Source organism: Nelumbo lutea, chromosome 5, assembly GCF_056320005.1.
Source record: "Nelumbo lutea isolate HS-2025 chromosome 5, American lotus-T2T, whole genome shotgun sequence".
NCBI classification, from domain to species: Eukaryota; Viridiplantae; Streptophyta; class Magnoliopsida; order Proteales; family Nelumbonaceae; genus Nelumbo; species Nelumbo lutea.
The window spans coordinates 44,983,760-45,007,037 of NC_142688.1; the positions used below are offsets into that span (position 1 = coordinate 44,983,760).

The 23,278-nt window shown below is 39.7% G+C and overlaps 1 protein-coding gene across 5 annotated transcripts; it reads right to left on the bottom strand.

Moving 5' to 3' along the window:
- Positions 1–1,469: 1,469 nt before the first annotated feature.
- RBL10 (RHOMBOID-like protein 10) lies at positions 1,470–22,927 on the bottom strand. 5 transcript variants are annotated; one of them, XM_088947837.1, is made up of 10 exons: positions 22,725–22,927; positions 5,093–5,349; positions 3,943–3,997; positions 3,759–3,839; positions 3,564–3,660; positions 3,416–3,483; positions 2,824–2,922; positions 2,344–2,385; positions 2,109–2,267; positions 1,470–2,017 (listed from the first exon to the last, which is right to left on the bottom strand). In XM_088947837.1, exons 1-9 carry the CDS (start codon positions 22,893–22,895, stop codon positions 2,124–2,126), a joined length of 1,014 nt encoding a protein of 337 aa, XP_088803963.1. In that variant the 5' UTR covers positions 22,896–22,927; the 3' UTR covers positions 1,470–2,017; positions 2,109–2,123. The 5 variants fall into 5 exon arrangements, with proteins under 5 accessions (XP_088803963.1, XP_088803966.1, XP_088803964.1 ...); XM_088947840.1 differs by having other exon boundaries at positions 3,759–3,855; positions 22,725–22,916; XM_088947838.1 differs by lacking the exon at positions 2,109–2,267 and having other exon boundaries at positions 22,725–22,924.
- Positions 22,928–23,278: the final 351 nt, after the last annotated feature.

A 23,278-nucleotide genomic window follows, 5' to 3' on the forward strand; every position in this document is an offset into this window, starting at 1 on the left:
ATCTAATAAAAAGGAAGATAAAGAAAACTGACAGATTTTTTTCGGTATACATAAAAAAAATGAGACTATGAGGGTAATGAGTGACGCTTAGCATATGCTGCTAATAATTTAGCAAAATTTGGTTTGTCTTGTAATTGAATTCTTGGTCCTCTCCTCACTCCTTCATTTCTCATGTAATATAGTAAGAGATGAATTCTATTGGTGAATGAATTTATCCTTGGGGCATTCTTTATTTTGGATTTTGAGAGGGGAGAAAGTTGGTCAATGAGATTTTGGTTCTCATTGATCAAGAATCCCATGTTCTTTTTTCATATTAATGTGGGGACTAGGGAAAGTTTATTTTCCTAGGTATCGTTTACCCGGGTAAATGGTACATAGGTGGCCTGGTGGGTAAATAACTTTTCCACCTAGGGGAAAATTGCCAACACGTGAATGGGACAAAAATGCCTCTTTTTAATAATAGATATTTATGGTTAAAATGGTCATTGCCTTATTTACTTGAGAAATAAAAGAACATGGGTAAACGCATTTACCCGTGCAAGTGTTTCCTAAGAAAACTTACCCAAATAATTGCATTTACCCGGATAAATAACTTACTAAAAAGCGAACAGGGCCTAAAGCTTTTCGAAGGAAAAACAAAACTCCAAATATCCTTGATGGCTTGCTCAAAAAATTTAAATCAATAAGGCATCAGCAGTAATACGTTGGTCATACGTTAATGACCATTTGAATATTTGATCAAGCTGATTTTTTCCACAAGCCTCCAAGTCTTTGCCAAGTGGCAACTGAGATAGCACCCCAAAGAAATGTATGCATTTATCTCTCATCCCCCTTGTCTGATGGAAAAGAGTTAAGTCCCTCCCTTCGGCCTATCCTTTAATTAGAAGTTCTGAAGCATCTATAGTTGAATCAGTTGCATCATGGATAAATCAACATGGCAGCTCAAGAGAAACCCACCTCTTTGAACTGCTATACTCAGTAATGTTTTTTCTTCTGGCTCCTTTTGTTTCAGTGTGTAGAAGGGGCAAGAAAGGTGCAGATGCAGCCCCCTGAATTTTCAGTAAGGTTACTAACAGATAACCTCCAGCATTTTTTTGCATGAAGTTACCACACTCTTCAGACTAGTCAGTCCAGGATTTCACCATCACTCCCTATCATTTTAAGTCACCAAATGGAAAAATTCCTTCATGACCGTCCACAGCTTAGGTGATCAGAAAGCACAGTGCAGCTATTTCATGAAGAAAATGCAATCAGAAGAGCGTGGCTAGAGAATCAAGCAATGGAATCCAGTGCATGGAACAATTTTAGTTGTCTACCCAAAAAATAACGTGGAAATGAGACATCTAATAGTCAACATCAGAAGATTGGAATGGTTCTTAGCAAGCATATCAAGGACCCATTCAAGCAATGTGTCCCTACATTTTGCCTGACGTATTTGACAGAAAATGTGATGTATCTGGATCCAAATATGATAAAAAATAGCTTAAGTGGAAGGAATTAATACAATGTTAAAATTACAATACACAATGAATCATGACCCCTGATATATACCTGACATTATACAGTGTTACAGAAGATTTAAGAGAAAAAGATATTTTATTGGAAACAGTAACTTCGTTAAACAGATTTTAAAATACACCTGTCACCCCTAGTGTAGGGGTTTGGAAAACAATCACCGAGTTACAACACTGCCCAAAACATATTCCCCCCAACAATCCCCTGTTTTGCTAGGTATGTCCTAATCCATTAGCTGATCTTCTTATCCACTTGAAGCAAGCATCAATCCCCCTTGTTAGGCTGATAATTTCCCTCATCAATTGCGTATGTATCCATGCACCCAAACAACCTGACTGCAGCCATCCTATTACTTTCAAATCCCCTTCTTTTTCAATTTGCTGTAGTCCCATTGCTTAGTGTACCTTACACCTTGTTACAAGCTGTTTTATATTTCCATTTCTATTCATGGTCTTCATCTTAACTCCACTAACAAGGTGTGAACATATTCTGCTTGCACATGCTGTATTTTCAACATTCCAAAAGAAAAGATGAAAATAGCATCGGAGGTAAATGTATTGGCAAAATGCAGCTGATGAGGGTCACAGACTCACAATTAAGTTGGATTACTAAGTTGCTCTTTTCCTATCAATAAGATAGAAAATTGGTGCACTGTCAGAAAAAACCAATTTTCCATCATTGGACCGGGATTTATACTTCCATGCAGGGCCCAGAAGCCATGATGTGGCAACTCCACCAAGAAAACCTCCCAACTGTAAATTTATTGTCAGAAATCACAAAATGCTTAAAAAACTGAAAATGTTAAAAATTTACACTGAATGAACTTACATGTCCCCAATTATCAATGCCTTTGGATAAAATCCCAATCATCTGCAATAAGGTTATATTGTAATTAGCATTATGTTTGAAACCATGTCACTTGAAATTAACTTCTCCATCCATCTAATAGAAACCTGAGTCAGGTCAGTGCACATGGTGACATGGAAAATTTATAATTCATGCATAAAACACGTCAAACATTAAAAGAAATATACAGCAGTCTAGATCCCATTGTAAAAGGCCATTGTTGATTTGAAAACCTGACCGACAGACCAAGTCATCCAACAAATCAGAACAATTGGCCCCAAAATTCCCTAGAATTTGGGGAGCAAACAATCTTGAATTGATAAGCTGGAAATAAGTAGTATACTGATTTTTTTTATCAGCAATAAGTAGTGTACTGATTCACAGAATGAGTTGGTTCACAGAGTATTCCAACCATGATTTTTAAGACATAAATTATTTCAAAAGGTCAAGTGAGAACCATACCATGTTTAGGGCAATCACATTTGCTATTTGCTGTAATTCTTGGTTCCCACCCCCATAAAGATTTCTATGCCTCAAGACAAACATTGCAAATGACCCAACCTGAACAAAAGAAAATTAAAGAAGATAATTGATGATGGATCATAGTTAATGAATACAAGTCCTTATTGCTTAAGAATTACTACCAACAAATGTATCCTTTAACACAAAAAAAAAAAAAAAAAAAAACTAATTGATACTCTATTAAGGGTATCTTTTTTCAAGCTGGACTTGTATAATCCTTATTCACCAAATTTTAATTTTTAAAATTCATATTTCAAATAAAAAAATAGTCATGACCCATTAACAAGCATTGCTAACTAATTTTGCTTCACAGATGAATAAAATAGTAAGAGCTCTTCATGAAATAACATAGGAATTCTGAAATCCTTGTTCAGGTCTATCCCCTTTCTTGAAAACAGTTTTTCTTTCTTTCAACAATTTCTAACATTTTATCTTCAAACAACCTTCTGGCTAGTTCAGCAGCTAGTCTTGCTTCTGAACAAATTAGTTCCTACAACTAGGAAGCTACAGAAATATGAATTAAAGAACTTACTAATCCAAAAATGGCCCCTGACGCACCAACTGCAGGTGCTTTGCAAAACCAGTAACTCATCGCCGAACCTGATTTTCTTAAGAATATGAGTTGTTGGTATAAGCTTAAGCAATTTCATCTTCTATTTAGTAGGTATACAAATGATTACTTGCAATTGCAGAAGTGAAATAAACAGCAAGAAATCTCCTGGGGCCACTGATATTCTCCATCATGGGACCAATAGAATTCAAAGAATAGCAATTGACCTGAGAACAAAATTGACTTTTACCTTGAAGGTTACCATAAAAATAAAAGAACAGCAAACATAATTCAGAAATTCCAGGGAGCAAGCCTTAAAGCAGACCATGAGATGCCCAACATTTCCATGTAAAAAAGATGAAGTAGCTAACCGCCATAATTGTCCCTTATCAATGAGGCTATTAATCTGCATACATAGTGAACTGATAAAGCTGAGATGAGATGAGTGTGAAAAAGGAATTTTCTGCATGAAAATGAATTATGGACATTTATTTTTAAGGTTTTCTAACCTTAGCACCCCACAGTAACAGCTTCCCTTGGGTTGCAATTTGTGCAACATAAACCCTGGTCATGGGAGATCACCGAATAATGATGAAATTCACATGGCTATACAGCAAAGGACAAGTGATAGAAAAGACAATACAGTAAAATAAACCTTCTTAATCTCAGAATTAGTAGCATAGGCCAGTTAACAAGAAGCTCCACCCAGTATGACATAAATTTCAGCAGTTTATCTCTTCCCTTGGGTTGATTAATATACTTTAGAATATCTTATTATTTGATAATATTATCCACTGAAACACAAAATTACAAATCATTCCATTCAGCCACTTCAGCAGTTATCAAATGGGCTCTAAGCACCCAAAAGGGGACTACAGAAGGAGATAAAACCACCTTCTGATAAAGGACTTGCAACCAGAAAAACAGAAGTGATCATCACCAAGGCACAACTCACAGATCAATCCACAAAAGCATGTTAGTTCTGTCTAGAACTCTTTCTCTCAAATTTTACTGTCCTTACAATGTTTTATTTGGTTTCCATTTGAATGACTACAAACATTTTTTTTATCTTTAGAGATAGGCAAGTTTTAGAACATTTGAAAAATGGGAAACAGAGGTTAAGCACCAAACATTACATGAATAATCTTTCTAGATCATAGTTTCCAAACATACAATAATAGCTTAGCCTTGGATCCATGGTTATAGCAAATTTCTCCAGGGCAACAAGTGGGACATGGCATCTCTCGAGGGAAAGAAGATATCACACCAAGTGCAAGTGAAATAAGAAATGAAAACATGTTAGTAAGAAGTTGAATAAAGATACATCAAAGGAACTTATCATACATAAAGAATTAGTTTGCTTTATTGGTTCTCCTTTAATTTATTGTAAAGTAATGTAGCTGCATTGGCATTGACAAATGAAAAAACTTGTTTGATGAGGTAAAAGAAATGCGGTGCACTGTTTACCATGATTTACACCATAACCAGAAGATGGACAAAGCATATTGGATAATCCACATCATAAAAAATTGAAAAAGGAAATCTAACAACTAAAAGTACACCTACTTTGCTAATAAACAGGTTAAATAAGACAAGATATCACATTCATAAAGCACGTATTCCCATATTACATTTTATTATGAAAAAGTATAAACTCACAAGATATTGAGTGCAAGGAGAACATTGGTCCACAGTCTCCCATTAGGGGGCCTTCTCTTAGGAGTCTCCAAATATGACTTTCCCTCATCTCCAAACTCAGTTTTAGAATCTTTGGCACTAAAGAAACAGAAGTAAGATTTAAATCTGGTTGAGAGAGAATCATTTGGTGATTCAAGAAAACAAAATCCTTTGAATAGAAGTGGTCCTTCAAGCCATGCATTTTTTAACCCATATACATGACCAAAATGAGAGAATCCCTGTTGATACAAGGAAATAATTGAGGGTTAGACTAAAATGAAGAAATGAAAATGAAAATATATGAATACTTCATCATTGAAGGAACAACTTAACTGCAACATGATCAATTTGCATGGTCCATGTGCAAAAATAATAAAAACAAAAAAAGGAAAAATTATCAGCTTGAAGGAAGATGCAAAATGTTGAGGAAGTAGGATCAGTGCCCCACATTTCTTTTATTCACCAGTTTACCTACTTCATATCTAATATACAAGTAAATCCACGTGATTTAAGATGACCAAAAGCTCTAAAAGTGAACAGCTAAATTTATAAAAGGACTGCAAGAAACTACAAGAAACAAATAAAGCCTAAAATTGAGGAAAGCCATACACAAGTAAAACGATCCAGGCCTTTATTCTTCTAAATGCATGGAATTCCAGAAGCAGGAAGAGTCCTAAGTCTGATCTAGCCAAGAACATAAATGACAAATTTTCCACATCCCCTCCCCCGCACATGCGCAAGCACCTTACTCCACAGTGAACTTTCCTTCCTCCTGCTCCTATTTTACTTCTATTTATTTCCCTTCTATTGCAAACTTCAATTTCATCAAGATATCAGAGTCTTTGAAAGATCTCTAGTGCAATTAACGTACTGCTGAACAGATAATGCTAATGCAGGCAAGAAGAACTGCATGAGACATGGATGGACCACCGGTAGAGGAAGCTTTATTGATTGATAGTTGGACTTATGACTAAAAATCAAAATTCCCAAATTAAGCAAAGAGTAGAAAACCTTATGTGTTGATTTCAGCCAAGCTTCTTGAGAAAGGAAGAGTAGAAAGTTGGGGATTTCAGCAAGAGAGGAAAGGGGAGAAAAGAGAAGAAGGTCGACTAGGATGGATTAACTTAACCCTAGCCGCCAGCCCCTCATTCTAATTATAATTAACTTAAGTATGAGATATTACAAGGATGCCCTTAGTAGGGCGGCAACTCAAACTAAGTAATTACAGCTCTTTAAAAAATAAAAACTAATGGGCCCAAGGCCCAACAACATCTTAATTTAAAAGAGATAGACTAAACACAAGTCGGCCCACTCAACACTCCCCCTCAAGTTGGGAGTAGATGTCATACATCCCCAACTTGCGTAGATCATGCTCCAGCTTATTCTTTGCAACGCCTTTTGTGAGGACATCAACAAACTGCAGATCAGAAGAGAAGTATGGAAGACAAACTTCTCCAGAAGTTACCCTTTCTCTGATAAAATGTCTATTTACTTCAATGTGCTTAGTTTAGTCATGCTGGACTGGATTATGAGCAATATTAATTGATGCCTGTTTATCGCAGTATAGCATCATAGGTTGTTCTGCCTAAACACCGATTTCTTCCAACAGATAATGGATCCAGAGAAGTTCTGAAACTTCATGTGCCATGGCCCTATGTTCGGCTTCTGCACTTGATCTTGCCACAACTGTTTGTTTTTTACTCTTCCATGAGACTAGGTTACCCCCAACTAGGGTGCACACTCCTGAAGTTGATCTTCTGTCATCAAGGCATCCTGCCCAGTCCGCATCTGTATAGGTCTCTAGCTTGAGCTGTCCATGATCAATAAACAATATGCCTCTACCTGGATGTCCCTTTAGATAAGCAAGGATCCTGTCAACTGCCTTCCAGTGCTGGTCTCGTGGAGCATGCATGTATTGGCTCACTACACTTACTGCATAGGAGATGTTCGGTCTTGTCATGCACAAGTATAGTAGCCGACCCACAAGTCTTTGGTACCTCCCAAGGTCCTTTACTGATTCACCTTCTGATGCACTGATTCTATGGTTCTGATCAATGGGAGTGCTAGCTGCCTTTGTTCCAAGTTTCCCTATTTCTTGGAGAAGGTCCAAGACATACTTCCTTTGAGAGATAAAAATTCCATGTTTCGATCTTGCATCTTCAATGCCTAAGTATCTCAGTTCTCCAAGGTCCTTAATCTCAAATTCCTTATGCAGGTTCCATGTTTCAATGCCTAAGAAGTATCTCAGTTCTCCAATGACAACAATATCATCCACATAAACAATTAGGATTGACACCAAGGATCCCTTGCGCTTCACAAACAAGGTGTGATCAGATTGAGTTTGAGTGTAGCCAAAAACAATCACGACCTTTCTGAATCTGTCGAATCATGCTCTGGGGGATTGTTTCAAGCCATATAGTGACTCTTCAGCTTGCATACCTTTCCCTCTTTAGCATTATCATAAAAACCAGTTGGAAGATCCATATACACCTCTTCTTGTAGATCCCCATTTAGGAAAGCATTCTTCACATCCAGTTGAAACAAGGGCCAAGAGTATGAGGCAGCAAGAGAAAGGAGTATCCAAACAGAAGTCATCTTTGCAACTGGTGCAAAGGTCTCTAGATAATCAATGCCATAGGTCTGTGTGTATCCTTTTGCAACAAGTCTTGCCTTGTACCTCTCTATGCTTCCATCTGCCTTATACTTTACTGTGTAAACCCATCTGCATCCAACTGCCTCCTTGCCTTCTGGTAGGTCCACAATTTCCCATGTCTAATTCTTAATCAAAGCTTCCATCTCTTCTTGCATAGCTGCCTTACACTCAGGTTTGGAGAGAGCTTCACTAATACCCTTGGGTATAAACACGGAATCAAGAGAAGAGAGAAAAGCACGGTAGGAAGGAGAAAGTCCACTGTAGGATAAGTATTGTGATATGCAATGAGCAGTGCACTTCCTCTTCCCTTTTCTAAGAGCAATAGGGAGATCAAGGTTATCTGTAACAGTGTTAGTGGGACCATGGGAACTGAAATAGTAGAGGGATCAAGAGGAATACCTATATCTGTATCAGCCAAATCTGGAGTCTCCAAGGGATCGACAGGAAGTGGTGTGAGTTCTGCTGTAGTGGAATCAACCTCCTTATGAAGTCTCTGCCATGAATAATACTGTGAGACGGATACTGTGAGACGGAATGCAAAGGGGGTGGCAAGGTAGGTGACATCGGATGGTTGTCAAGCACAGTAGTAGACACAGGAACTGGAACTGGGAGAGGGATAGACTGCTGACTTACTTCCCCAAAACACTCCCCCTGAGAAGGATTCCTTGAGAAGAACTATGTAGATTCAAAAAAGGTGATGTCCATAGTAACAAACCGGTTCCCAGAGACTGGATCATAACAGCGGTACCCTTTCTGATTCTCTGCATATCCAAGGAAGACACATTTCTTTGCCTTGGAATCAAGCTTCGAACGGTAAGGACCAAGAATATGCGCAAAGCAGACACACCCAAACACCCTTAGGGGAATATGAAACATCTCCCCCTAAGGAAAAAGAAGGCTGAATGGAGTGCTGAATCCAAGTATACGAGAAGGCATCCTGTTAATCAGATATACTGCCGTGAGAACAACATCACCCCAAAACCGAACCGGAACTGTCGCTGTGATCATCAAGCTTCTTGTCGTCTCAACAATGTGTCTGTTCTTTCTCTCTGCAACACCATTCTGCTGTGGACTGTAGAAGCAACTACTCTGATGGACAACACCATACTCCAACAGATATGAGGCAAGATGTCTCTCAAAATATTCTCTAGCATTGTCAGATCTGAACATCTTGATTCTAGTTCCAAACTGTGTTAATACCATCTGATGGTATTGCCTCACCAAGGATGGTACCTCATCGCGTGATTTCATCAAGTAAATCCAAGAATATCAAGAGAAATCATCCACAAACAGAAGAAAATAGCGATAGCCGCCCATAGAGGGAACATGATAAGGGCCCCACACATCCGAATGAATAACATCAAAAGGAGAAGAACATCTTTTGTTACTCGGTTTAAAAGAGTGTCTATAATGCTTTCCAAGTTCACAACCTTCACACTTTAACCTTGATAGACTCACAGACTCAAACAGTTTGGAAACAAAGAACTTAAAGAAGAAAAAGACAAATGACCCAGACGATTATGCCAAAGTACAATCCGATCCACAAGTTTTGACTCACTGTCCTTGCAAACATGATGACTTTGGTGAATTGGAAGAGTATCCAGGAGGTAGATTCCATTCACTTCACGACCACTCCCAATCGTCCTCTTTGAATCCAGATCCTGCAAAATACAATGTCCAGGAGAAAAAATTACTGAGCAGTTCTGATTCTTAGTCAAACTACTAACAGATAACAAGTTGGTGCTCAATCTAGGAACGTGGAGGACAGAGGGTAAACAAATGGAATCATTAATCTTGACAAATCCCTTCCCAGCAATAGGAACATGGGATCCATCAACTGTGGAGACCCTATCTCTGCCAGAACTAAGCTGGTAAGAGGAGAAAATGGTGGAGCAACGAGTCATGTGCTCTGTGGCTCCAGAGTCTATAATCCAAAGAGATCTCTCCTTACCTGAAGCAGAAACATAGTTTGCAGTGACATGTGGACTACCTTTGTGGGCAAGGGAGGTAGAGTGAGTTCCACCTGTGCTACCTGTACCTTGTTGTCCGGTTGCGGCTGAATTGGAACTAGTTGTATCCCTTTGATTCAGAAGTAACCCAAACCTCTCAAGCTCGGTCCTTACTGCAGCAGCTGCAACACACTCCAAGGTAGCTATAGTAGGGGGGGCTGGAGTGTCACCAGTAACTACCATATGTGCATTTCCTCTCTTATTCTTCAATCTGGTCGACACAAGATGTGGGTGAAGCTTCCAGCAAGTATCTCTTGTATGCTTTGGTTTCTTACAGTAGTCACAGACTAAGTCCCTTTTGTCTTCCTTCTTGTTCTCATTGCCATTCTGTTTAGGTTTCACAGCACTTACCATAGCAGACTGATCAGACATGAGATTCTTCATCATTACATCCCTCCTGCACTCCTCTCCTGAGATGAATGATATATGCTTGGGAGAGAGTGACGCTATCCCTGGAAAGAAGATGCTGTCATGCAATGTCATACTCAGGGTTAAGGCCAGCAAGGAATTCGAACACCCTATACTTCTCTAAGTGTTTTTGATAGGTAGCTGCATCCTTGGTGGTTTCCCAAGCAAAAGTCTCTAGATGGTCAATCTCCTGCCACAGGGTCTTAAGGACTGAAAAATAAGCTGCAACAGATCTATCTCCCTGCCTAGTAGCAATAATCTAATTTCTCAGTTGATAAGCCCGAGCAACATTCTCCTTCTGTGAATAGGTCTCTGCAACCCCATCCCATATCTCCTTAGCAGTGTTTGCCCATAAAAAGTTTTTACTTATATGTGGCAACATAAAATTACACAACCATGTCATTACCATATAATTTTCTTGCACCCACCGGGAGTTGCTAGTTTCGGGTTTTAACTCTTCACCAGTAATATACCCCAATTTTCCACCAGTCCCAATGGCCATCTTTGCAGATTGGGACCATTCTAAGTAATTTGTACCATCCAACCTAACTATAGTAATGGTTCCGGCTCCGAAGGGGTCTCCAACACCTCCTCCCACTGGTCCTATTTCATTCCCGGGCTTATATTCAACTCTGTGTCCCTCCATGTGTCTCAAAGAAGTCTAGAAAACAGCTAAAAAATGCAACAAGAATAAACAGAATGCCTTCTGAAACCAACAACACTCCTTTGGTGTCCTGGACTTTCTTTCCACGAAAGATTCCTTTTTGGTGAGATGGGGAGAAGAGAGAGAAAAAGCAACCGCCCTCTCTAGAGGCCTCCGAACCACATGGAACTTGAATCGCCCCTTACAAAAAACCCAGAGGAACCCTAGAAAAATAGGGCGCCACTACCTAGGTCAAAATTGAAGAGTCCAACAAAATCAGGATTCTTCCCCTTTCTCCAGTTTTTCCTGATTCTGATGAGAAACCCTAGACCAGCTACAGGGCATACAGATCCATCAAGAAAATCCATAAATTGGGCTTACCTGAAAGCTCCGATCAGCCTCTTAAAACTCCATGCAGTCGGCCGATCTAGGGCTGCAGGAATAAATCTCTTCAAGAACCTTCAACCCACTCTGATACCAAGTAGAAAACCTTATGTGCTGATTTCAGCCAAGCTTCTTGTGAAAGGAAGAGTAGAAAGTTGGGGATTTCAGCAAGAGAGGAAAGGGGAGAAAAGAAAAGAAGGTCAACTAGGATGGATTAACTTAACCCTAGCCGCCAGCCCCTCATTCTATTTATAATTAACTTAAGTATGAGATATTACAAGGATGCCCTTAGTAGGGCGACAACTCAAACTAAGTAATTACAGCTCTTTAAAAAGTAAAAACTAATGGGCCCAAGGTCCAACAATATCTTAATTTAAAAGAGAATAGACTAAACACAAGTCGGCCCACTCAACACAAAGCTTTCATATGTCTCAAGTTACAGCCTTTATTGTTTTTTGCAGTCGAGTGGGGTAACTGTACTTATTAGACTGTTAGCAAAAGAGAAAGCAAATTCTTATGGGTCACATCAATTGAATCCCATTCATATTTCAATCTGTTGCCTTCATTTTGGATAGTCAATGGGAAAGGGAAAGCATGAAAAGATAAAGGTTCCAATCAATAATTAACATTTTGCACACAATATCAACAATTCCACCATGGTACCATGCATGTATGCCAAGTAAGAGTTGCTCCTTCTAAGTTCTATCTTCGTGTCCAAATTTCATTTGCAAAGTAATGTTTCAGCTTGACAACAAAATTACAATGGGAAAGGAAGCTCATGGAAAGATAAATATGTCAATCAATGATTTTCATTTTGCACATAAAAGCAACAATTCCACCATAAATGTTTTCTATGCTTCATTTAAGATTTCTCCCATGTATAAATGTATTCCACCATAAGATGCTTCTGTTGCACACCTTTTACAGCTTTTCTTTTTTTTTTTTTTTTTTGTAAAGGTAAAGTATGATTGTATTAATCAAAAGGTCCTTTGTACAATGAGAAGCTGTACAAAAACAAACTAGAAAGACTTCAAAAAAAGGCCATGCTCAAAAAAGTACAATCAGATGTATCATCTTTAAAATCTGCAAGTATAGACAACCAACTTCGAGTAAACCCTACGGCCACGTTGATGATCTCAGCTTCAGAGGAGACTTTGTGATAAAAAAAATCCTACTGTTCCTTTCAAGTCACACAGCCCAGAGAATTGCCAAAGGAATGGAGGACCAGAAAACCTTTCCTTTCTTTGTCATCCCTGGTACATGCCATGCCTCCAAGCATGCTTTAACTGAGGCAGGCATGCACCAACTTAATTTCAGAATCTTTACAAAGTAGCTCCAGATCTCCGAGACAAACTTGCAGTGTAAAAGCAGATGATTAACTGATTCCGTCTCCACACTAAAAAGGGTGCACCTCAGGTCATTGCAGATAAAGCCTCTCCTCACCAGCACCTCTTTGGAAAGGCATCTCTATAAAGCTGCCACCCAAACAAAAAGAATATATTAATTTTTGAGGGCGCCACTGTCCCCCAGATGGCCCGGCTGGGAAAAGGGACTTCATTTCCTCTCACTATAAATCTGTAAAAGGATTTTACTGAGAACTCTACTGATCTGTTCCATTTCCACACTCTTGTATCCTGAGTTTGTAAATTTAAAGCCTGAGCTTGGAGAAGAGCTAGGAGATTTCTTACCTGTTGAATCTCCCAATCATTAAAGTCCCTTCTAAAAGGAGTCCAGCAGATGCTATTACCCCTCAGCACAAAAGAGTCAGCTAACAGCACCTCTTTATCAACTGCCAAATTGAACAAGGTGGGAAACAGCTCTTTAAGAGAGCTCTCCCCAGTCCAAGGATCCAGCCAGAATCTGATCCTTCTTCTTCCATCTCCTATTTTAAATCTGAACCACTTTCCTATCCACTATTATCTAGCCCATATTTCCCAGCTATTACCTTCATCCATAGGTTATCTGGCTCAGCAGCAAACCTCCTAATAAGGTTAGGTTAAAGGATTTTAAATTTCTTATCCCCAGGCCTCCTTGTGATTGGGGTTTGCAAATCTGACCCCAGTTCACAAGATGGTATTTGTGAGTCTTTCCAGCCCACCCAAAGAATATCTTTCATCTTTTTTTCTAAAATCTCTACTACCTCCAAGGGGATTGGAAAGAGAGCCACAAAATAAGTTCGCAAGCTTGCTAGAACACTCTTAATAAGGGCCACCTTCGCACCTTGGGAGAAATACCTTGCTTTCCAAGTGGCCAATTTTTTATCCACCCTCTCTAAGATTGGGTTCCAGATGACTTTGGATGTGCATTTGGCACCAAGTGGCAACCCTAAATAGTTTGTAGGTAGAAGGCCAACTTTGCAGCCCAACAAACCAGCCAGACTCTGAATGTTAGAGACCTCTCCCACTGCTATCATTTCACATTTTGCTAGGTTCACCTTTGGGCCTAATACAATCTCAAGCCAGAAAAGGAGATTTTTCAGATTAAGAACTTGTTCCTCCGATGCCTAACAAAAAAAGAGGGTATCATCTGCATATTGCAGAATAGGAATAGCAGCACCACTCGGCTTCACTTCAAAACCCTCCAACAGCTACCTCTCCACAGCCTTGTCTACCAGTTTACTTAGACCTTCCATCACTATTAAAAAAAGGAGGGGAGACAAGAGATCCCCTTACCTTAACCCTCTTGAACTGTTTAAGTTACCTCCAGTTGCACCATTAACAAGCACACAGAATCTTGGAGTGGATATGCATACTTTCATCCAGCTTCTCCATCTTGAGCCAAAATGCATTTTTTTCCAACAAATAATCCAGAAAAGACCAATTGAAATGCTCGTAAGCCTTCTCTAAGTCTATTTTACACACCAGCCCACTCTTCCCGCTTCTTTTCCTTGAATCAATTAGCTCATTAGCTATGAGAACCACATCATGAATATGCTTGTTGTGAACAAAAGCTCCTTGGTACTTGGAGATCAGGGAATCTATCACTTTTCTTAGTCTAGTGACCAGAATTTTGGCCAAAATTTTGTACACACTTCCAACCAAGCTGATTGGTATGAAATCGTTTAGCTCAGTAGTTCCTTTCAGTTAAAAAACAGTCATCTTGATGTATGGAACTGCTTAAGATTAGATGCAAACCAGAAAATAAACAAACAAGAGATGATTAAGATGAAGAAGAGAGAGAGAGCTGGCGGCAATGAGAGTTAGAGAGTGAGAGGTTCGAACTAAACCTCCCTCTAACACTCTAAACATTTTATTAAGCTAATCTTTGAAATATTACAGAGAGGCCCTTGAGTGGGCAGGAAATTACAAAAACAAAACATTACAGAGTATGGGCCCAAAATAAGGCCCATTACAAAGGGAAACATAACATAACATGAAATGACAGTCTATGGGCCATTCGGCCCATCTCCTCTACACTCCCCCTCAAGCTGAGCATAGATGTTAATCATGCCCAGCTTGCCAGTGTCATGTTGAAACCTTGCCTTGGAAATGCCCTTGGTGAGGAAATCTGCCAATTGTCCTTCAGAAGTAATGAATGGAAGACACACTTCACGAAGGAGACTCTTTCTCGAATAAAGTGTCTATCAACCTCAATATGTTTGGTTCTATCATGTTGTACTGGATTCTGAGCAATGTTGATGGCAGCCTGATTATCACAGTACAACATCATGGGTTTGTCATGATCAATCCCAAGTTCTTCCATTAAGGACCTTAGCCACAACAATTCCGAGACTGCATGTTCCATGGCTCTATACTCTGCTTCTGCGGAGGATGGGGCCACAACTGACTGTTTCTTACTCCTCTAAGAGACAACATTACCAGTCACTAGACTGTAATACCCTGAAGTAGGTCTTCTATCATCAATATTTCTAGCCCAATCAGCATCAGTATAGGCTTCAAGTTTCAGATGACCATGCTTGGTAAATAAAATTCCTTTTCCTGGAGAGCATTTCAGATAGCACAAAATCCGTTCTGCTGCTGCCATATGAGTATCTCTAGGAGCATGCATGAACTGGCTAATACAACTGACAGCATACGCAATATCTAGCCTAGTCATGCACAGGTACAGAAGCTTCCCAAGAAATCTCTGAAAGACCCCTTTGTCTTCCAACAAAGTTCCATCCGAAGCTGAAAGTTTGTGACTCATATCAATGGGAGTTGCAGCTAGTCTTACACCCATTTTTCCAGTTTCAGACAACAAATCAATGACATATTTCCTCTGGGAAATAAGAATCCCATCCTTGGATCTAGCAACTTCTATGCCAAGGAAGTATCTCAACTCCCCCAGATCCTTAATCTCAAATTCTGTACGGATGAAAGACTTAAGGGCCAAAATGCCTAAGGCATCATCACCAGTCACTATAATGTCATCAACATACACAATGAGATACATTACTAGAAATCCGCTTTTCTTCACAAAAAGAGTATGATCTGACTGTCTGAACATAGCCAAATTTAACAAGTGCAGCTCTAAATCTTTCAAACCAAACTCTAGGAGATTGTTTGAGGCCATAAAGTGATTTCTTCAATTTACATACCTTTCCTTGCATATCTTTCACATACATTCTTGGAGGGAGACACATGTAGACCTCCTCATGTAAGTCACCATTCAGAAATGCATTATTTATGTCTAACTAATAAAGAGGCCAACCAAAGTGAGCTGCCAGAGATAAAAGAACCCTCACAAATGTCATCTTGGCAACATGGGCAAAAGTCTCCTGGTAGTCAATCTCATATGTCTGTGTGTAGCCTTTTGCAGTAAGTCTGGCCTTGTACCTCTCAATAATCCCATCAGCCCTGTATTTAATGGTAAAAACCCACTTGCACCCAATTGGATCCTTCCCTTCAAGCAAATCCACCACCTCCCAAGTACCATTTTTGTGTAGAGCATCCATTTCAGACTTCATGGCATCTCTCCATTCTGGAATCCCAAGAGCTTCTAATACAAACCTAGGAATGGGGTTAAAAGCAACTGAAGAGAAGTAAGCAAAGTATGAAGGAGAAAGTAGGTCATAAGAAATGTGTTTGGAAATGCAGTGTGCAGTGCACTTCCGCTTTCCTTTCCTAATAGCAATGGGGACATCAAGATCTGGGAAGGATGATTCCAAGGGGGCTGAAGCAATACCTATTATCTCATTTGTGATTGGGAATGTATGAGCCTCATCTATTGTAAGGGAAACTACTTGCTCATTCCTGGATCTCTGCTTTTGATTCACTTTGAGATTATGGGTAGGACGAGGAGGTAAAGAAATAGGGGCACTAGGACAAGAGGAATGAAGTGGCTGATCCTCCTTGATTCATTTGGTGAGGATACTGGCTTGTCAAGAGACTCAACTAGGACAGGAAGAGGAAGAGCAAAAACTTGTGACAGACCCTCCCCCTGTTGACACTGTCCTTCCTAAGAGAAACCATAAAAAGGAGAAAGTTCATCAAAGGTAACATCCATAGAGACATATCGGGTGTCAGTCTTTGGATCAAAACAACAATAACCAAGGAAGATGCATTTGTGGGCTTTTGGTTCAAACTTATGCCTCTGCACACTTGGAATGTGAACATAACAAGTACAGCCAAACACACGAAGAGGAATTGGGAAGAGATCATTGTCTGGATGAAGAAGACTGAAGGGGGATTTAAACCCTAAAACCCTGGATGGCATACAGTTTATGAGATAGGTAGCAGTAAGTACAGCATCACCCCAAAATCTTGTGGGAACATGTGAGGCAAACAAAAGGCTCCTTGCAACTTCAACAATATGTCTATTTTTCCTCTCAGCAACTCCATTTTGTTCAGGGGTTCTAACACAGGAGTTTTGGTGAATAACCCCCATGTCAAAGAGATACAAGGATAAACTCTTCTCAAAATACTCTTTTGCATTGTCAGATCTGAAAACCTTAATTCTGGTATCAAATTGGGTTAAAACAAGCTCATGAAATTGCCTCACAAGTCTTGAGACTTCATCCCGGGATTTCATTAAGTATATCCAAGTGAATCTAGAAAAGTCATCAATAAACAGGATAAAATATCTGTAGCCCCCCATAGAGGATAAGTGGTAAGGCCCCCACACATCAGAGTGCACAATATGAAAAGGAAAAGAAAATCTTTTATTGCTCACAGGGTAATTGTTTCTACAATGCTTTGACAACTGACATGACTCACAATTGAGACTGAACACACTGACTCCCTTAAACTGTTTGGGAAATAAATGACTTAAAGCAAAAAAAGGTAAATGACCCAACCGACAATGACTCAACATAATTTGACTAACAAACTCTGAAGAAGTAGAACCAAAAGCAACATTCTTGGGATGATCAAAGCATTGGCTAGGGGTGTCGAGCAAGTATATTCCATTCACTTCATGGCCACTCCCAATCACCTTCCGAGACTTCAAGTCCTGAAACACATAGTGAGAAGGGAAAAAGGTTACACAACAATTCAATGACTTGGTCAAGCTACTTACAGATAATAAGTTGGTATTTAATTTAGGTACATGAAGAGTGGAAGATATGAGTAAGGAATCTGTAGGCTTGACAGTTCCCTTGCCAAGAATAGGGGCAAGAGAACCATCAGCTAAGGTGGTTTTGTCACGACCAGGAAGCAAATCATATGAAACAAACAAAGTGGAAAGGTTAGTCATGTGATCAGAAGCACCCGAGTCTATGATCCAAGGGGTCTTGGGATTACCTGAGGTGGATGCATGGTTAGCAGAAGCCCTTATACCTGAGTGAGCAAATGCAGTGGTGGCTGGACTTCCAGAAGGGTTGGATGATGAAGTTACACCTTCAAGATGGCTGATCATCTTTCCAAACTTCTCATATTCAGCTTTCATGGCTGCCAACTATGCACTGGCAGACCCAACCTCTGTATCTGTACTTGTGGCTGCATGTGCACTTCCTGTCTTTCTACTATCATTCTTCTTCTGGAATCGGATAGGGACAAGACTGGGATGCAATTTCCAGCACTTGTCCTTGGTGTGTTTCGGTTTCTTTCAATATTCACACACCACCTCCTTCTTTCTTGTGCCACTGGGAGCTCCTGTAACCCCTTTGGGTTTAAATCCCATATTTGCAAAATGATCATTGATACCGACTCATTGAACCTGCACTTGCCTCCTACTCTCTTCACTGCTAACCAAAGCATATGCTTGAAGCAATGAAACATCTTCCTTAGACAAAATGTTTTGCTTTGTGATGTCATATTCAGAATTCAACCCTATCAAGAACTCAAAGGCCCTGTTCCTTTCAACTAATTTCCTATATGTTTTAGCATCATTAGGGGTATCCCATGTCACAGCCTCTATCAAATCAATCTCTTGCCATAGAGATTTCAGGGTTGAGAAGTATGTTGCAAGTGACTTCTCCCCCTGCCTTAGATTCTTCACATCACTTCTCAGTTTGTAAGTTCTGGCAACATTCAACTTTTGGGAGTAAGTTTCTGCAACACTATCCCAGATTTCCTTAGCCGAGTTCATCCAAAGATAATGTTGACTAATCTGTGGCTGCATTGAATTCACAAGCCACCCAATCACTGTGTAGTTTTCTTGCATCCATCTCTCATAAGATGGATCATCCTCTGGAGGAGCTTTCTTGATCCCAGAAATAAAACCCCATTTTCCTCTGCTATAAATATGGATTTTCACTGATTGTGACCAAGCCAAGTAGTTGGTCCCATCAAGTTTAACTGTAGTTACAGCCAACATAGAATCGGTTGGGGTTCCCAAAGTCTGTCCATATTCAACAACATTCTTGTTTTCAAGGTTGAGAAATCCATCATGCAAAGGCTCCAATTAGGATTTTAATAAGTTTTCCAAGGTACTGGGTTTCTTGATGAGCTTAGTTTGAGCAGAATAAGCAACAACAACCAGCTCACAGAATCAGTTCAATCTTGATAACTGTGACAGTCCAGCTCAGTGGTAGCTCTTTTTATACTATTTCAGCCTTCAAGGGACAACCAACAAACCCCCAATCACAAAGTATTTCAGGTCCCCAACAACCGTTGTCCCAAAGAGAAAGAAAAAAAGTCCACAGTCCTTAAGAGACCTTTTGTCAAACATTCAGTGTGCAGTAGTTAACAGCCTACTGTTAACTAGAAGAAACCACTTCAATAGTGTTCTGTATAGGTCCAAGAAGAGGTTGGGCTGAAAAGAGACTAGTACCACTTAGTCCAAATCAGTTTCAGCAGCTTGGCAGTCCAATAACAGCCGAACTGCTCTTCCAAAATAACCCATAAATTTCTGAGTTGAATCAGTCCGACAACAGTAGGGCAGAATGGAGGAGGGGTTTGAATGCTTTAGCAGTCCTCCCAAGCAACAAAAAATAACCCAGCAAAAAACTAAGAAAACTTATAGTAAGAGAATCTCTTATTTGAACTTCAAACCAGGCCGAACACCTTGCTCTCTGAGATAACTTCGAAATCCTTTTCTCTGATTTCAAATTAGGCCGAACACCTTGCTCTCCGATTCTTCCTAGTCACCGAACCCTTCTCCAAGTGTGTAGAGACTTGGGCATCCTCCAATGACCTCTAAGAACCAGATAAATGACTGTAAACTTTCAGCCCTAGAACCTCCTCATGTAGTTGGTTGAACTAGAACCACATGTGGGTCACGCCAAGCAATGGCCCACTCTAATACCAAGTTGAAAAACAATCATCTTGATGTATGGAACTGCTTGAGATTAGATGCAAACCAGAAAATAAACAAACAAGAGATGATTAAGAGGAAGAAGAGAGAGAGAGTTGGTGGCAATGAGAGTTAGAGAGTGAGAGGTTCGAACTAAACCCCCCTCTAACACTCTAAACATTTTATTAAGTTAATCTTTGAAATATTACAGAGAGGCCCTTGAGTGGGCAAGAAATTACAAAAACAAAACATTACAGAGTATGGGCCTAGAATAAGGCCCATTACAGAGGGAAACATAACATAACATGAAATGACAATCTATGGGTCATTGGGCCCATCTCCTTTACACTTTCTTCTTGGGAGATAAGGATATAAAAGTTGCACTCAAGCTCTTTCCAAGGCTGCAGAATCATGAAATTCCTCCAGAACCTTTAATGCATCAGCTTTAAGAAGCTCCCCGAATTTCTTAAAGAATAACATTGTGAACCCATCTGGACCAGGAGTTTTTTCCCCTTCCATCTATTCTAAAGCCTTCCTTACTTCAAGGGCTTTTCTAAATCTGAGGCCTGCTGATCTAACAGAAAATCAAACTTCAAACAATCCAATTTTGGTCTTCTCTTGCAGGGTTCACTGAAGAGATCTTTGTAAAAACCAACAAAAGAATCTGCTATATCTTTCTCTTGTTCCACTAATCGGCCTCTAATTTCCAGCCTTTTATGGAATTAATCCTTCTTCTTGCATTGGCAAACTTGTGGAAGAAAGCGGTGTTGTTATCACCTGCTTTCAGCCACATGACTCTTGATCCTTTTACAGCCTCCTCACTAAAAAAATGATATGTTAATCTCTTTATCCTTTTTAATAATAATCTCTCGATGTAGGACTTACCAACTAAGACAATAGTCCACTCTCAAGTCTCCACTACATCCAGTCATAGACCTTACCAACTGAGCCAGTTGTAACAATAGGAACCATTGGTGCAATGGTAAAATCTCGGCTGAAAAGTGTGAGTAAGTGGGTCCGAGTCTAAGAGCAGCCACTTGGTGCATGAAAATGCTCAAGGTAAGGTTCCCATCCAGTCCACCCCTCCTAATACCCAGGTAGTTAGGACCAACATTGGCAATCATCCTTTATATAAAGATAAATACAATTGTTCAGAAGAAAGGAATAAGAAAGATGCAGTATGGGTAGGACTATTGGCTTAGATTTTTGAGTTCTCAATAACCTCTTCTGGAGGTATTTGATAACATATACATGGTAAACCTCAACAAAAACTGCTTATTGTCAAAGCAATGGAAAGGGATAAACAGCAGTATTATGCACTGACCACATGCAATACAAGAAACTGAAAAACAAAATACAAATCATCCCTGGCCAGAAGCCTCCCAAAACAGACTTTCCCTGCCAAACCTTCATGAGTAAGGCCATCAGATTATGAGTCCACAAACCTTGGAATCCACCTAAATGACCTATTCATTCTAGAAGTCAAGAATCTTGCCATAACAACAGTATGTCGGGAAACCCAGCTATGGATGACAGCATCCACCCGATTATAACTTGATAATTGCCTTCCACCAGCGCATGCTCTAATCCCAAAGCAAAGTCAATCTTTAGACCTAGTAAACCGACCTTGATGGCTGTTGCTTCCCTTATTATACATCCTTTTTGTTCTTTTGAGAAAGGGTAAAACACAATTGTATTAATTTGTGAAGGGAAACAATTCAAGATGTACAAAGCTGTGATCATGTACGTACATTAGATTATTATATTACATTTTTTTCCGTGATGATTTGTTATGGGATACAAATTGCTATATGTCTGAGAGAGCACTATACAAATTGCTATTAGTACCATAATTGATCTCCCTTGGATGAAGTAGATTGCCTTGGAGACATTAGGAGAGTACTACACTTGGCAACCTAAAGGCAAGAACTTTGAAAATAAACTTGTTCAGAGAACCACAAAGAGAAATAGGTTTGAAAAGGTCTTAGATTTGACTTTGTTTGGGATCAGAACAATGAACATGTACTTTACCTCCTCCAAGATCTTCCTACCCCTGAGATAACTTCTCAATGGTCATTAAATTGTTCCCTTCAATATCCCCAACATGCTTGAAAAAGGTTTGCATTTAAACCATCAGGGTCAGAAGCCACGTCAGGCTTCCTTCTGAAAATGGACTCAGGACTCCTTAATTTCATTGTCTGAAACCTCTCTGCATAAATCAATCATCCAGTCATCCAAGGGGTTTTGATATACTAGCATGTTCTCTCAATTGACCCTATCCTCAGCACAGCAGTACCCAAAAAATTCTTTAAGTATCTGCCATCTCAGCTTCTCACTCTCTATATCTTCTTCTTCTAATGAAACCCTTCTTCCGAATAAATTTTATTCATTTTATTACCATAATGTGGAGCTATCTAGAAGTTATTAAAGAATCCGATTTGTATCATCCCACTCAAGCCACCTAGCTCTGCTTTTTCTGCTTAAGGAACAAATCTTTGAAGTCCAGGGAAAGTAAAGAATCATCTTTTTCTTGGGATTGAGCCCATGCCTGAATTGGTTGACATATTGCACTCAACCATGAAGTCACTAACCCAAGTCCAGATTATCCAGCTAATTGAGAAAAATTAAAGAAACCCATTTCAAAGGAAAACAAATAAAAAATGTTGTTTTAACAATTTTGAAAAATTGGAAGGTCAAGTGTTAAATCAGGATTGCAAAGAGTCCAAGCGAAACCAGCTAGAACAGCAACCTAAACTCCCATTAAGCTTAATGGATACTGTTAGCATCTTATGCAAGTCCACGGCATTCACCTATACCATGTATATGCGTTCAAATCATTCTACATGGATATCTTCAAAGCTGAAAGCGAGATTAAAATTGTCCAAGCTTGCAAAGGTTTCGCACCTTGAAGGAGGAACGAAGAAGAACATGTAATCGTGATTCGAGGTGGTGGCGGGTTTGGAGGTGGAGAATGTCGCCGAGGCGCAGAGCAGCGGCGGTTGTGAGGAGGTGTACAGGGGTGGGGCCTCCTCTTGAAATCGGAAACCTGAAAGGCGAAGGCACAGCTTCCATCATCTTCTTCCCAGGGAGACTACCAGCGAGCCTCTCTTTTACTCGTCTCTTTATGCATAGAGGGGTATTTTTGTCATTAAACAGGGATAGTAGTTAGGCATATAGCTGGTTTTAAAGGATCAATCTTTATCGCCCACGTGGATGTTACAGTCGTTGTACGCGTGGAGAAGGGAACTTGTCTTCTTGCAGTAAGACTGAAATGGAGTGGATAATCCACCCGCCCATACCCTACATTTGGGTTTGTATACAGATCGTTTTCGTTTTGGTAAATGGTTTTGTATTTAGACCTTGGACAGTCATAAAGGATTTAAAAAAAAATTCACAGCATCATTATCATAATTACTGTGTGAAATTAAATTTAATTTAAATTGTTAGTATAATAGAAT

What these genes read in the sequence shown, in the direction of transcription:
- RBL10 (XM_088947837.1), bottom strand. Translation starts at nt 22,895, where the DNA reads ATGATGGAAGCTGTGCCTTCGCCTTTCAGGTTTCCGATTTCAAGAGGA. An exon ending in TTCTTCGTTCCTCCTTCAAG is followed by an intron (nt 5,350 to 22,724) that starts GTGCGAAACCTT and finishes TTGTATCAACAG; the next exon opens with GGATTCTCTCATTTTGGTCA. An exon ending in GCATTGATAATTGGGGACAT is followed by an intron (nt 2,268 to 2,343) that starts GTAAGTTCATTC and finishes ATAAATTTACAG; the next exon opens with TTGGGAGGTTTTCTTGGTGG.